Genomic DNA, 14310 nt, shown 5'->3' on the forward strand with positions numbered 1-14310 from the left:
TGGAGGCTGCCACAGCCTGGGAACCAAGGCTCCTGCACCCACTCTGTTCTCACCTCTGTAAGCCAGATGGTGTCTGAGATGGGTCTCCATCAGTTAGAGGTTTATCTTGCCAAGGTTGAGGGTGCACCCAGGAAAAAGGACCACAAAGCCACAGGAAACATCTGCTTTTTCCAAAGCGGGTTTGGGGGCCGGGCACGGGGGCTCATGCCTGTCATCCCAGCACTGTGGGAGGCCGAGGCAGGTGAATCACTTGACGTCAGGAGTTCAGAACCAGCCTGGCCAACATGGTGAAACCCCATCTCTACTAAAAATACAAAAAAAAAAAAAAAAAATTAGCCGGGTGTAGTGGCGGCGCCTGTAATCTCAGCTACTCAGGAGGCTGAGGCAGGAGAATCACTGAACCCGGGAGGCAGAGGTTGCAGTGAGCTGAGATCGCACCACTGCCCTCCAGCCTGGGCGACGGAGTGAGACTCTGTCTCAAAAACAAAACAAAAAGGCCGGGCGCGGTGGCTCAAGCCTGTAATCCCAGCACTTTGGGAGGCCGAGACGGGCGGATCACGAGGTCAGGAGATCGAGACCATCCTGGCTAACACGGTGAAACCCGTCTCTACTAAAAAATACAAAAAACTAGCCGGGCGAGGTGGCGGGTGCCTGTAGTCCCAGCTACTCGGGAGGCTGAGGCCGGAGAATGGCGTAAACCCGGGAGGCGGAGCTTGCAGTGAGCTGAGATCCGGCCACTGCACTCCAGCCTGGGCTACAGAGCGAGACTCCGTCTCAAAAAACAAAACAAAACAAAACAAAACAAAAAACAAGAACAAAAAAACCCAAAGAGGGTTTGGAGACTCCTATATTTAAAGGGAAAGAGCGGGCAGGAGGGGAACATGGGAAGGAAAGAAAAGGGAGGGCAGATAAAAGAGGCAAGGTAGCCTTCCTTTGATGCTCTGATTGGCAGTCACCAAATGCACATTTTGAAATGTGGAAGGTGGCCGGGCGCGGTGGCTCAAGCCTGTAATCCCAGCACTTTGGGAGGCCGAGACGGGTGGATCACGAGGTCAGGAGATTGAGACCATCCTGGCTAACACGGTGAAACCCCATCTCTACTAAAAAAAATACAAAAAACTAGCCGGGCGAGGTGGCGGGCGCCTGTAGTCCCAGCTACTCAGGAGGCTGAGGCAGGAGAATGGCGTAAACCCGGGAGGCGGAGCTTGCAGTGAGCTGAGATCCGGCCACTGCACCCCAGCCTGGGCGACAGAGCAAGACTCTGTCTCAAAAAAAAAAAAAAAAAAAAGAAATGTGGAAGGTGAGGGTAGAGGAGTGAATTACAGAGCCCCACGCTCAGCAACCCTGCGTTTCCAGCGAAGATAGAACTGCCACAGGGAACAGGAAGCCGGCAGGTTCACATTTGTCTCCGGTGAGTGGAGGGTGATGTTAGCTCTGTCCTTTGTCCCATAGCTGGGAAGATAAGCTGGGGGATCACATTGTCTGGGTGGGATCCAGCAGAACTGTTTCAGAGCCAAGATCTCAGGGCCCACAGGGAATTTCCGTGTAAGCGCATTGTGGGGGGCCGGGCTCCTTCATCTTCGTAGCTGTCCATTCAGGAAGAAAATGGGAGGCAGGTGTGTGTGACTCGGCTCCCAGCTTGACTTTTCTCTTTGGCTTAGTGAGTTTTAGGGCCTGAAATTTTGTTTTCTTTTCACACTTCCAAGAGGCTGACTGAAGACCATGCTGCCCCCCGATCTGTCCACCACCCAGAGGATTTTCTGGGGCAGGCTCATGAGGTCGGGAGGAATGGGCCTTGTCTGGACCCGGCTTCCCCTCTACCTGGCTTCGCACAGCCACACACGTGTGCGTGGTCCCAGGACACTGTTCCCCCTGTGCACGGTGCCACCGTTTCCAGGAAGCCCGCCAGGCTGCTCCTCCTCCCTCGAGAGCCGCTGTCCTCACGTCTTTCCTGCTGTCTATCCAGTGTTGATGACTTGCCCAGTTCTCCCCTTAGAAACCAAAGCTCCTCAGGGGCAGAGCCCACGTCTGCACTAAGGACAGGCGTGCTGGCCAGGGCTGGCCAGACGAGGGTGGAGTGTAGCCTCGACCTGGGCTCCTCCTGTTGGGACAGGGCCCCCCGCCCCGTGTGTCTGTGCCTGTGTGGCGGAGGGTCTGCCAGCACCCGTGCCTCCACCTCCCTGTCAGAGGCAGGACTGCAGCCAGTTCTGTCCAAGACCAGAGCCTGCTGGACTCGGCCCAGGCCCTGACGCATGCCCCTCTGAGCTCGGGCCCCGGCCGTGGAAAACCTTGTCATCCTCACCCTGTCTGAGACTGCTGACACACCAGGCCCGGCCAGGGCTCCTGCCAGCTGCCTGGCAGGGGACAGACGGCTCCGACACTGGTCTTTCCAGTGATACTCTTCAAATATACCCTGTTCCGGAGCTGGGCCTGAGGATTCATGGCAGCCTGGCCCCAGGGGCACCAGCGCCCAGCCCAACTCCTATTCCATACAGGATCTGCGTGTGCCCCAACATGAGGGCCCCATGGGGATGGCTGAGAGGGGTGAGCTGTCCCTGCCTGTGCTGTCCACCCTCAGGTCCCCTGTGTCCCCTCAGTTTTCATGTCTTTTGTTTTTTTTGAGACAGAGTCTCGCTCTGTCGCCCGGGCTGGAATGCAGTGGCCGGATCTCAGCTCACTGCAAGCTCCGCCTCCCGGGTTTATGCCATTCTCCTGCCTCAGCCTCCCGAGTAGCTGGGACTACAGGCACCCGCCACCTCGCCCGGCTAGTTTTTTGTATTTTTTAGTAGAGACGGGGTTTCACCGGGTTAGCCAGGATAGTCTCGATCTCCTGACCTTGTGATTCGCCCATCTCAGCCTCCCAAAGTGCTGGGATGACAGGCGTGAGCCACCGCGCCCAACCTCATGTCTTTTTTTTTTTGAGATGGAGTCTCACTGTTGCCCGGGCTGGAGTGCAGTGGCACGATCTCAGCTCACTGCAACCTCCACCTCCCAAGTTCAAGTGATTCTCCTGCCTCAGCCTCCCGAGTAGCTGGGATTACAGGCACCCACCACCATGCCCGGCTGATTTTTTGTATTTTTAGAAGAGACGGGGTTTCTCCATGTTGGCCAGGCTGGTCTTGAACTCCTGACCTCAGGCGATCCGTCCCCCTCAGCCTCCCAAAGTGCTGGGATTACAGACATGAGCCACCGCGCCCGGCCTCCTGTTTTGTCTGTGTCCCCTGAGGTCCCCTGTGTCCCCCGTCGAGGTCGGAGGTGTCATGGTCCCAGCCCCAGCACTGTCAGAAGTGGGGCTTCTCAGGCAGGGGTTCCAGTCTTGGAATCCTCAGGACCATCTCCCAGGGGTAAGGTTGTCGGGACCCCCCAAATGTCCCCTTTGCAGGCTCAGCTGTTGCCAGCCCTGCAGGAGCCCTCGTGGCTGGAGGCTGCCGCTCCTCCCCGCCCGTGTGCTCCCGCCCCGCCTCTTCCCCGTCGCCCCAGCCCCACGTCACACACTGGCCTGTTCGTCCCTGCAGTGTGTGTGCTGCGTGGGGAGGCCCGGTCCCTGAAGGGCACAGAGAAGCCCCAGCAGGTATTTAGTGAATTCACAGGTGAGACGAGGCTCAGCCGAAGCCTCCTGGGATCCACGGAGACTAACAGCCAGGCAACAGTGAACGTTCGCTTTATTACATGGACACGGCGCTAACCGGACCACTGCGTCTCACAGTGTCCACAGGCCAAACCCACAGTAAATCAGACGGGGCGGCGGGGGTCACCTCGCAGCCCTGCACAGGCTGCAGACCCAGGGCATGGGCTCACAACTACAGGAAAACAACCCAACGCTCAGTCCAGCTCCTTTGGGGGAGTCAAAAAAAGAGGAGAAGGAAGTAGAGAGTGAGTCCCCTCCCCACCAGGCTGCACGTGCCTGTGCCCCGGCCCAGTCCTCACTGGCCCGACCCCCTTGGCCCTGGCAGATGTGGTTGGGGAGGTGACAGATGGCCTGGCCGGGCTCCCCGCCCCGTCCAGGTGGGGACAAGGGAGGCCTGTTGCCCTCATTCATGTATTTCTTCTTTTTTTTTTTTTTTGAGGCAGAGTCTCGCTCTGTTGCCCAGGCTGGAGTGCAGTGGCGCGATCTCCACTCACTGCAAGCTCCGCCTCCCGGGTTCACACCATTCTCCTGCCTCAGCCTCCCGAGTAGCTGGGACTACAGACACCCGCCACCACGCCCAGCTCATTTTTGTATTTTTAGTAGAGACGGGGTTTCACCGTGTTAGCCAGGATGGTCTCAATCTCCTGACCTTGTGATCCGCCCACCGTGGCCTCCCAAAGTGCTGGGATTACAGGCGTGAGCCACCACGCCCGGCCTCATGTATTTCAAAAGCAGGCTTCACTCTGGCTACTGACACTGACTTTCCGTTCCTCGGGGTCTTTGGGAAGCTACTCGGGGCTTGGCTGGATTGAAACATAAAGAACAGAAAGTGTCCAAGATGGAGTTTCTAGAACTTTGGGAAAACAGAGCAGGGGTTGTCAGCAGCACGCTCGCCTTCTCTCTGAAGTGTGCACGGGCGCCAGTGAACCTGTGGGAGACCAGCCCCATGGACTCCCCCCTCTCCTCACTGTCTTCCTCTCCAGCCAGCACGCTCATCATCCAGGGCTGTGGCCCCAGCCCCATTTTAGAGAGTGCCCCCTCAGTGTGGGAGCTTGCAGGGCAGTGAAGGAGGAAATGGGCCCCTGGGGCTCGGGGATGCAGGGCAGGGAGACTGCAGAGGATCCTGGGGAGCACCCACCACTCCTGGCAGAATTCATCCAGGCAGTTCTGTTCCCAGAAGTCCCCAGTCTCAGGCGGTAAGGACTCAGCTCTTAGCCAGGAAATGGGATGGGAGCCTGGCACCTGTGAGTACCCCCCGAGGAGTGGGGCTCCAAGAGTGCTGGGGGCTTGGGGAGGCTGCATGGGGCCACCCTCCTCTCCTAAGGACACCCCCTCCAGGCACTGACCCCTGGAAACAAGGAGTGGGAGAGGGCAGCCCACCCCCCAGCGTCGCGGCTCTGCCAGGGAACGTGCTCACCCTGGCGCCCTGGTCGGGGACCCTAGGCACGTGTACGGGCCGCCACCCAGTGTGTGCTCCTGGCCCCCGGCCACCCACCTCAAGCTCCAGGTGGCCCTGACTGGCCAGAGCTGTTGCAAGATGCTGGTCCCATCTGCTCACAGCACCTGTAGCGGAATTTTATCTGCCCCTGGAAGTGTCTCCAGCAGTCCTGGACTGGGCTGGGTACGGGAGGGGCTGCCGCCCACCAACAGGTTCCCTCAGGGCAGCAGTTGAGGTCACTGGCACACAGCAGGGGGCAGCTGGTGCCCTTGGGTCCGTGGGTGGAGAGGGTGGGGTGGGATGGAGGGACGGCTGTGTGGGTGGCCACAGGACACGCAAGGGGGGCGTGTGGGGTGTGTGGGGGTGGTTTGGGGTTTGGGGAAGAGGCTCTGAAGAGCGTCTGGCGTGCCATGGTCCTGTCTTGACGGTGGCTGGTGGGAGGACAGCTTGGCAGGCTGCATCTCTGGCCAGTGATCTGCGAACTTGTGGAGGTGGCAGCCGGGCAGGGGGCAGAGACAGGGCAATCTCCCCAGTCCAGGTGTGGCCCCTGCCCAGACCCTGTGTCCAGACCACCCTCTGCCTGGCAGAAGAGAGGCAGATGCCCGCAGGTGCAGACTGCAGGTCGGAACCATGGGCACGGGTGTTCATGGCCACCAAGGGGCAACATAAAATGCCGCTTGTCCCTGTCCCCACCCCAGAGCTATGGGTTCCACTTGGTTTGCCGTGAGGTCTTTGGCCACCAGGGCCTGGGCGTATGAGCTCCAGAAAGACAGGCCCCTGAAGCATCGGAGTGGGCCCCAGAGCCTCCCTGGGCAGGAGCTGCCTTACTTCATGTGACTCAGCCAACACCTGCCCAGGGGTCCCTGACACAGTGCACCCAGGACATCCCCCTCTTGTCTCCGGGCCTCAGTTTTCCCAGCCGTCCTGATTCCATGGGGCTGTCGGCCGTGGGGCTCCATCTGCCTGATCTCTGGCCAGGTCCTCACGCCAGCTTGTGCACTCGTGCCGGGGGTGGCTTGGTGCATGGTGGGGGGCTATGCGGGGCAGATGGCATTCATCCTTGGCTCGAGGGCTGACCCCGTCCTGAGAGCTGGGGTGGGAGGGCCTGTCCCACCCTGAGCCTTGTAGTCTGGCCCCTGGCGGCTGCTGGCCAGACTGATGCAGCCAGCTGGTGAGTGTGCTGCTGTCCCTGTGTGTCCCCAAAGAAGGATTGAGGGAGGTGAGGGAAAGAGAGGAGGCTTTCGCCCACAAAGTAAACTAGTGTCTCCTTCACGCTCCCCACCAGTCCTGACCCCAGGGACCTGAGTAACCAGGGAAGCTGCCCATGGGTCCCCTTGCCCCGGGGCTCAGTGCCAGAGAAGCTGCCCATGAGTCCCCTTGCCCTTGCCCCAGGGCTCAGTGCCAGAGAAGCTGCCCATGAGTCCCCTTGCCCTTGCCCCAGGGCTCGGTGCCAGGGAAGCTGCCCATGGGTCCCCTTGCCCCGGGGCTCAGTGCCAGAGAAGCTGCCCATGAGTCCCCTTGCCCTTGCCCCAGGGCTCGGTGCCAGGGAAGCTGCTCATGGGTCCCCTTGCCCTGGGGCTCGGTGCCAGGGAAGCTGCCCATGGGTCCCCTTGCCCCGGGGCTCAGTGCCAGGGAAGCTGCCCATGGGTCCCCTTGCCACCGGTTCACCCACACAGCCTTAGACCACACAGCCTTGGAGGGCCTGACTCAATTTACCCCACAGCCCCGTGCCCGTTTCCTGTTCCCTAGAGCCTTTGATCACCACAGCCAACTGCCCTGCCCACGTGGAAGGGCACTGCAGTGTGGGTGGGGACAAGATGGAGCCCCAGTGGGAGAGAGATGAGAAGAGTCCCAGGACGCCTATCTCCGGGGGAGGCAGGTCCCCTTTGAGGGCACGGGCGTGTCCACTGCCACGGCCGCTGTGTGGGTTTGGAGCTGGAGAACCGCAGCCCTGGAAGGAGAGCCAGGCTTCTGCCCCTTTAACACAGAGCCCAAATCCCAGACTGGTCCTTGCTTCTCTGAAACCCACGAAAGCAAACCTCAGGGAGTTTGCTGGGCCTGTCACTGAGGAGTGCAGGTGGTGCTCGGGCCAGGGCACTGTCTGGAGGACACACTCGATCTATCTCGACTTTCAGAACGAGGTTTCTGTTGTCAGGCTTGGTTCCAGACAGGACCTGGCTGGGGTGACCCGATGGGATCCATCCTGACGATGCTCAGAGAAGGAACTTTTACCACCGTGAGGAACCACCAGCAGGTAAACCGCTCCTCCCCTCAGGGCCACAGTTCAGACTCCTTTGAAAATCTGTTTCCTACACTTCGCAAACTCCCACGTTTCTCTTAACTTTTTCTTTTTTATTTGGCAAACATCTCTTCTTTATTACCATCATGAATATTATTTGGACCTCTGCAAAGACTATATACATTCACATTAACGTACACTCTCGGCTTCGGGCCTCTCGTGGGCCGTTCACGGCCGCTTCAGTAGCTGGGTCACTCCGGTATTGCACTGAGTTCCTGGAACTCCTGATAGCCACGCACACAGATGCCAGGCCGTGGGCCGCGCCTGCTGTTGTCTGTCCTTGCACTCAGTGCAAGCATGAATTTCTTTATCCCTTTATTTCCTTCTTGAAATCGCGGAGGGAGCTGAGAGGAATGGAGGGAGGATGGGCAGGGCTGGAAGGTGGGAGGGAGCATATCTGATAGAAAATGTCACCGAGACACACCCCAGGGCCAGAAGCAAACGCATCTGAGGGGTGGCAGGGCAGGAGCACCAGGGTTATGTACATGGTCAGGGTCTTTCCTGGGGAGGACGCAAAGGGCTGCTTTTGTTTGTAGTTTTTTTGTTTTGTTTTTCTGCAAAAGTTTGGAAGAAAGGGGAGTAGCTGCAAGTGAGACGCTGGGGTTGGGGCGATGGGGCCGAGAGAGGTTGGAGGGCGTGGAGAGGAGAGAGGTAGAGGAGGACGGGCTGGCTGAGAAGCCGTGTTTCAGGGAGCCCTGCTGGCTCCGCGTGCTTGAAAAGCAGTCGAGAATCAACCCAAAAGATTGTCACAGTTTTGTTTCGGAATTATGCTCTCTCTGGGAAGAAAACTTTAGCACTTTTTTCCACAAGTGGAAAAACAAAGTATGAAAAGTCACAGGGGGCGTGAGGACAGACGGCGTGTCCTTCCCTACACACATGGAGACGCAGGCCGCGGCGACGGCACACAGACCGCGCACACGCGGCGGACGCACCAACGCCTACGCGGAAGGGAACAAAACTCGTTTCTCACTGGGCACCAACCCTCTGCACCCCAATATCCCGACACCCACAAACAAAACCAGGACAGAAGAGAAAAAGACCCACCGGGCACCAACCCTCTGCACCCTAATATCCCGACACCCACAAACAAAACCAGGACAGAAGAGAAAAAGACCCACTGGGCACCAACCCTCTGCACCCCAATATCCCAACACCCACAAACAAAACCAGGACAGAAGAGAAAAAGACCCACATCCAAACAAACCCAAGGGCAAGTAAAACAGTGAAAAACATACTTTGGCAGTGACAAATTTTGGATTTTGATTTCTTGTGTTTGCTTTTTTGGATTTCCTTTGGAGCAGAGGTGTGTCCGGTATCCTTGGCTGGCTAGCTAGCAAGGTAGTTCACAAGTATGCTTCCTTTGCTTTTTTAAAAAAACTTTTTGGATTTTTACTTAAAGCCAAAGAGTTTAACATTACAGGAAAAAAAAAAATCTGAAACCAAAAATGCTTCTTGAGTCAGAAATTGAAATCCTTCCTCCCGTCTTCGCCAATCAGCCTCACGCCCCTGGGGGAGGGGCACAGCTGGGTTCAGATCTCCGGCTATAAAATCACAGTTTTCTTTCTCCCTTTTTAATCAGGAGGGGGAGAACCCCCAGAGTTTTCTTTGTCCATTTCTGAGTAGCTCTTTTGCCAACAAACAAAACCCCCCAAAATTCTTTGCTGAAAATATAAGCCACCAATTAGATTTTTTCATTGAAGAGAAAGTGTGTGATAGTCACAGAGAGAGAGAGAGAGGATAGAGAAGACAGAGAGGGAGAGACAGAGAGAGAGGAAAAGAGAAAGAGGTGGGCAGAGCTGCCGCGCCCGCGGCATCCGCTCTGCTGTCTAAAGCTCATTGAGGCTTCTGAGGATGCTTGAAGAGAGGTTGTCAAGAGGTCTCCGCGCAGAATCATTAGGTAGCTGAGGCAGGTGCATTGAATGCGGTTTTGTTGGTTCTGTGTCTTCTTTTGGAGAGGGGCAGTAGCAGCAGTGACTCTAATTGGTCGGCTTCCCCAGGCCAGGCGGGGCACAGCGTCTGGCCGGCCGGGCGTCAGAGGCCACAGCATCCGGCGGGCCTGGAGCTGGGTGGGGTTGGCACGGTGCTGTATCCAGCAGGCCGGGGGCTGGTGGGGTCAGCGGGGCACGGCGTCCAGCGGGCCAGGTGGGCTGGGGGAGCCGGGGCGAGAAGGCCCCGCAGAGCCGGCTTCGCTGGGGCTGGCAGCACCCACAGGCAGGGAGGGGCCCAGGCCGTGGGCGGCTTCAGGCGGTCCAGGCACCGGGTCGGCCACCACGGCCACAGGGCCCTGCAGGCTCTGGCCACACACGTGGTGGTGCTTCTCCCAGTCCCGATGCTGGCAGAAGGACCCGCAGTAGCGTGCCGCGTTGCAGCCGCTGCACGTTTCACTGGCTTTCCGTCCACAGTTCCAGCAGCTCTGGGTGGGGGCAGAGGGGCCAGTCAGGGCTGGGTCCGGTCACCCGAATCCCCAACACATGCTCCAGCCAAGCCACTCAGACCCAGCACGTCATCAACAGGTGAGAAGAGAGAAACTCTAAAGCCCCACAGCCCTCGGGCCGTTTCCCAGATACAGCCGCTCACTGGGCCATTTTGGGGTACAGCGTCCTACTACTGTGCCTCACACTCCAGCTCACCCAGACAGGTTTGTGCTGTGCTAACTGAACAATGACCCCTGCCTCCTCTCCGGGAAGCCCTCCTGAGCTCACCAGGCTCCAAAACCGAAGGGCATGGCCCCAGCATAATTGAGGCCACTGAGATCTCACCATCTGCCTCTGCTGCATCCCCCCCACCCGTCTCCCACCCCACCTCTGCCCCATCCCCCGCCTCTGCTGCATCCCTCCACCCGTCTCCCTCCCCACCTCTGCCCCATCCCCCGCCTCTGCTGCACCCCCCCACCTCTGCCCCCACCCTGTGGTGGGTTCTGCTCCCTTCCTGTAGGGTGAGTTGTGCCCCAGGCATCCCTGTGGGCAGAGGGGGTCACGGATGCCACACAAAGCCTAAGCATGTTTCTTCTTGGGGCTGGGCTGGATCTCTCACAGAGACAGCTGAGCTGTGGGGTGGGAAGCCCAACCTGCCCCAGGGGAGAAGCCCAGGTCCCTCTTTGGCCTCCAAAGCCTCTGGTGCCACCTCCCACCCCACCTCCTACCCCACCTCCCCTCACTGCCACAGCAGCAGCAGCCCTTCCTGCGGACTGGGCACTGCCAGGAACGGTCCCCACTCCAGACCCTGGCCCCTGCCGGTCCCTCCGCTGGGCCTGCGCCCCCGATGCCTGGTGGCCAGCTTAATCCCTCCCGGCCTCTGCTCAGGTGTCACCTGCCATGAGGCCTCCACGGCCCCACTCCCCACACACTTCCGCCCCCCGAAACGGCCTGCCCGCCTCACTTCTGCCCACATTCCTCGCTTCTGCTTTTGGTGTTTCCTTCTCTGTGCCCACTCAAGTGCCAGCTCTGTGAGAGTTTTGCGCTCTGTGAGAGTTTTGCCCGTGGTGTTCTAGCTTCTCCCCAGCCGAGAGCATGTGTAGAAAGGGCTGGTGCAGAGACCCCTGCATCGATGGGGCTCCATCTTCTCCCACCCCGGGGCTGGCCCAGGCACAGATGCACACAGGGGCTTTGGACAGAGATCTGCCCTGTCTCAAGGGACAGTCCTGGGGCTCCCCTGGAAAGGGTCTCTCCCTGTCCCCTCTTTGTGGACAAGGCAGAAAAGGGTCGCAGAGGGTCCCTGCCCCCACCTGGTGCACAGGCACAAGCAGGGTAACTCTCAGGCCTGCCCCGTGCACCAGGAGGGAGCTGGGCACCTCGGACACCACCTGGGGCCCTCGCAGCTCTCCTGGATCCTCCTGCTCTCACAGGCTAAAGAACAGGGGTTTCAGGCCAGGCACGGTGGCTTACGCCTGTCATCCCAGCACTTTGGGAGGCCGAGGCGGGTGGATCATCTGAGGTCAGGAGTTCAAGACCAGCCTGGCCAACATGGCAAAACCCTGTCTCTACTAAAAATACAAAAATTAGCCAGGTGTGGTGGCGGGCGCCTGTAATCCCAGCTACTCAGGAGGCTGAGGCAGGAGAATCGCTTGAACCCGGGAGGCGGAGGTTGTAATGAGCCAAGATAGCGCCACTGCGCTCCAGCCTGGGCAACAAGAGTGAAACTCCAACTCAGCATCAGCCAACCTGGGCGTGAGTCCTGGCCCCACCACTTCCCAGGGCCGTGACCTCAGACAAGCTGCCAAACTTCTTGAGCCCTCAGTTTCTGGATCGACAGAACGGGGACACCCATAGGACGTCTCACCAAACCATGTGGAATCTGTGTGTTGATAAGCACGGCGTGGTCAGGGACGGTGTGCCTGCTGCAGGACGCCCGTGATAACTGTGCTGATGCCATGTGGAGGCTCAGAATCCTCACGCGGGTGGCGTGGGACCACACGGGAGCCGAGGCAGGGGAAGGGCATCAGCGTGGCCGGGTGGCCCTACCTCGCTGGAGTCCTCCTGCTGGTTGACGACCGTCAGGGCGTCCTCGGAGGCCTGCCGCTTCGCCTCGGCCAGGGCCCGCTCCATCTTGGCACGCTCCGTGGTGATGAGCTCGTGCGCTTTGCGCTCCGCGTCCGACACAGCTTTGTGCAGCTCCGACATGGCCTGCCGCTTCACCTCGTTCACGGCCTCTTCTGCAAAGGACACGGGCAGGGCTGGCGGTCACATGGGCCATCCCAGACGGGTCTCTGGACTTCCTATGCCCACAACCTGGGGACAAGGGCTGTGTGCAGCTGAACACACGTAGCATCTGTGCACACACAGGCACACGTTGATGGGCCTCACGCCTGTGCAGACAAGTGCATGCAAATAAACGCAGGTATCCCAGGCATGTGTGTGCAAAGCTGGGTCATGCGGCCAGCACGTGGGGAGCTTTTCAAAGCTTGCTCCCCAGGCGCTGCACCCCTGCAGGGCAACGGCGAGGCCCACCCCAGGGTCTGGTCAGCCAGGGGCGCACCCGGAACCTGCATTCCTAATGCGTGCCGGGGGAGCTGCTGCTGCTGCTCCAGGAACCGTACCTGAGGCACTCGGACAACTGTGTCGTTCCGCCTTCACCTCTGGCCCCACCAGACGCAGCCCAGGAAGCCCCCTCCTCCAGGGCTCTGTGCTGTCACCCCAGACCCTGCTCTGTTATCCTCACTGCACTTGCCATCCTTTAACCTAGCTGGCCTCGGAAGACCACGCTCCCTGACCCCATTGTTTGATCCTGATCTGTGCTAAGCTGGGGCAGGCTCAGAGCAGCTCCAGGGAGAACCGCCCGCCCAGCTGGACAGGCCAGGTTTCAACTCCACCACTGAAAGAGACCCTAAGACCAGCTGGAGACCCTGGTACCACTGCCTAACCCCAACCCCAACCCCAACCCCAGCCCCAACCCCAACCCTAACCCCTCTCGCTACCCACAGATCTAGCTCTGCCCCAGCCCCTCCCCCAAGTCTGGTCCCCACAGCATAAGCAAATGTCCCCACAGCCTTGCCCAGCGCCCAGCTCCACGTCTGCCCATGTTCTGAGTCTGTTCTGTCCAGACTCTGGCCCCGCGTGCCTGACGCGCCCAGGCTCCGAGTGTGTGCGCTTTTGCGTGCCCTCCTGGGTATGCAGGGCTGGCACCCACTTTATTCTGCTGGGCGGCCACCGGTCCGTTTCCTGGTAGGCGCAGGTAGCAGCTGTCCTGCCCTGAGTGTGAATCTACTCTGGCCCCTCTGTGAGCCACACAGCGGAATGCATAAAGCCCCACAACTTGAGCCCCCAGATGGAGACAGAAGCTCCTCATAGCTGAGCTGCTGAGGGGCATCTGGGGCCCTGGCCTCCCACAGCACCGCTCGCCGGGCGGCCCCCACTCACCAGCCTTCCTCCAGATGTCCTCGGGCATGTAGCCGGTGAGGGTCCTTGGCAGGAACTCCCGGGGCACGTCTGAAACGGGGGCCAGCGTCACACAGGATGGGCCACACGGCTGCCTCTCCCCACCCTGGCTGGGCCCTGAGCGCAGGGCACGAGTGTGCGCGTCCCTGGGGGAGGGCCCAGGTACCCCTGGACAAGCTCTGGCTCAGTTGCCAGGCACCCAGGGCAGTGCCCGGGCATGGGGGGCACTGGAGCTGTGGACCTTGGACTCGGCTGGGAGCCGTGAGCGTCCTGGGCCTCTCCTGGTTTCAGTATTCATCACCGAGGTGGAGAAGCAGAGACCCTCAGGGCCTCCCAGCTCAGCCTCCGGCCCCCCGGACGCCCTGAGCTCCAGGCTCCTGGGACACCAGGCAGTGTTTGTGTGCAAAGTGAAAAAGGTGCCTCTTTCTCAAGTGAAACTGTTTGCCTGGCGTTTCATTGCACTGCCTGCCTGACAGCTCCCCGGTGTCTGCCCCCTCCCCACCCACCCGCCGCACACCTGGCTGAGACCCTTCAGGGCCGGCGGAGCTGCTGCGGGGCCGGGCCGTGGCGGGACTGGGGCCCTTCTTTGTGTCCTCCGTGTCGCTGCAGCGCCGTGCCCAGTGGTTGAGCTCCTCGCGGTCGGCCTCCTGGCACCTGCGCAGCACCGTGAGCGAGCGCCGTGTCTTCTCCACCATGTCCATGATGCAGTTCAGGAGCTGAGGGCGGGTGGATGGGCGGGGTGGGGCGCATCAGCACCTCGGAGGGACCCGGGCGCACTGGACACTCCCTGTGCTGCCCACTCGGCCAGAGCCCTGGACAGGATGGGTGCCCGACCAGCCCACCGCCCACGAGGGCAAGGGGGTGAGGGAGGGCCCACCTCTACCGCTCGGAACGATGGGTCCCTCGCCTGGGACTGCGGGGCGCCTGCACAGGACACGTGCTTAGACGCACACAGGAGTTTACGATTCTCCTTTTTAACCCGCTGGGGCGGCTCTGCCTCAGGGACCTGGCTTTCTGCCTGGGCTCCCCTTCCAAAAAGGACGAGGGTGAGGGATGAGGCTGACAACAGTGC

General features: G+C 60.0%; 2 protein-coding genes across 7 annotated transcripts in view; both read right to left on the reverse strand.

Annotated features, from left to right (window-relative positions):
* The window catches only part of APRT (adenine phosphoribosyltransferase), a 187719-nt gene that overhangs the window by 65039 nt on the left and 108370 nt on the right, over positions 1 to 14310 (reverse strand). The gene's annotated exons all lie outside the window — the stretch shown is intronic.
* CBFA2T3 (CBFA2/RUNX1 partner transcriptional co-repressor 3) overlaps positions 7668 to 14310 on the reverse strand; it is a 101701-nt gene continuing 95058 nt past the window's right edge. For all 6 annotated transcript variants that reach the window (XM_050773617.1, XM_050773616.1, XM_050773618.1 and 3 more), the window contains 4 exons: positions 13756 to 13954; positions 13221 to 13289; positions 11826 to 12016; positions 7668 to 9778 (listed from right to left, as the gene is read on the reverse strand). In XM_050773617.1, coding sequence (XP_050629574.1) covers positions 9479 to 9778; positions 11826 to 12016; positions 13221 to 13289; positions 13756 to 13954 — 759 coding nt within the window. In that variant the 3' untranslated portion in view covers positions 7668 to 9478. The remainder of the gene's footprint in view (positions 9779 to 11825; positions 12017 to 13220; positions 13290 to 13755; positions 13955 to 14310) is intronic.

The sequence above is a fragment of the Macaca thibetana genome, chromosome 20 (genome assembly GCF_024542745.1).
Source record: "Macaca thibetana thibetana isolate TM-01 chromosome 20, ASM2454274v1, whole genome shotgun sequence".
Classification (NCBI taxonomy): Eukaryota; Metazoa; Chordata; class Mammalia; order Primates; family Cercopithecidae; genus Macaca; species Macaca thibetana.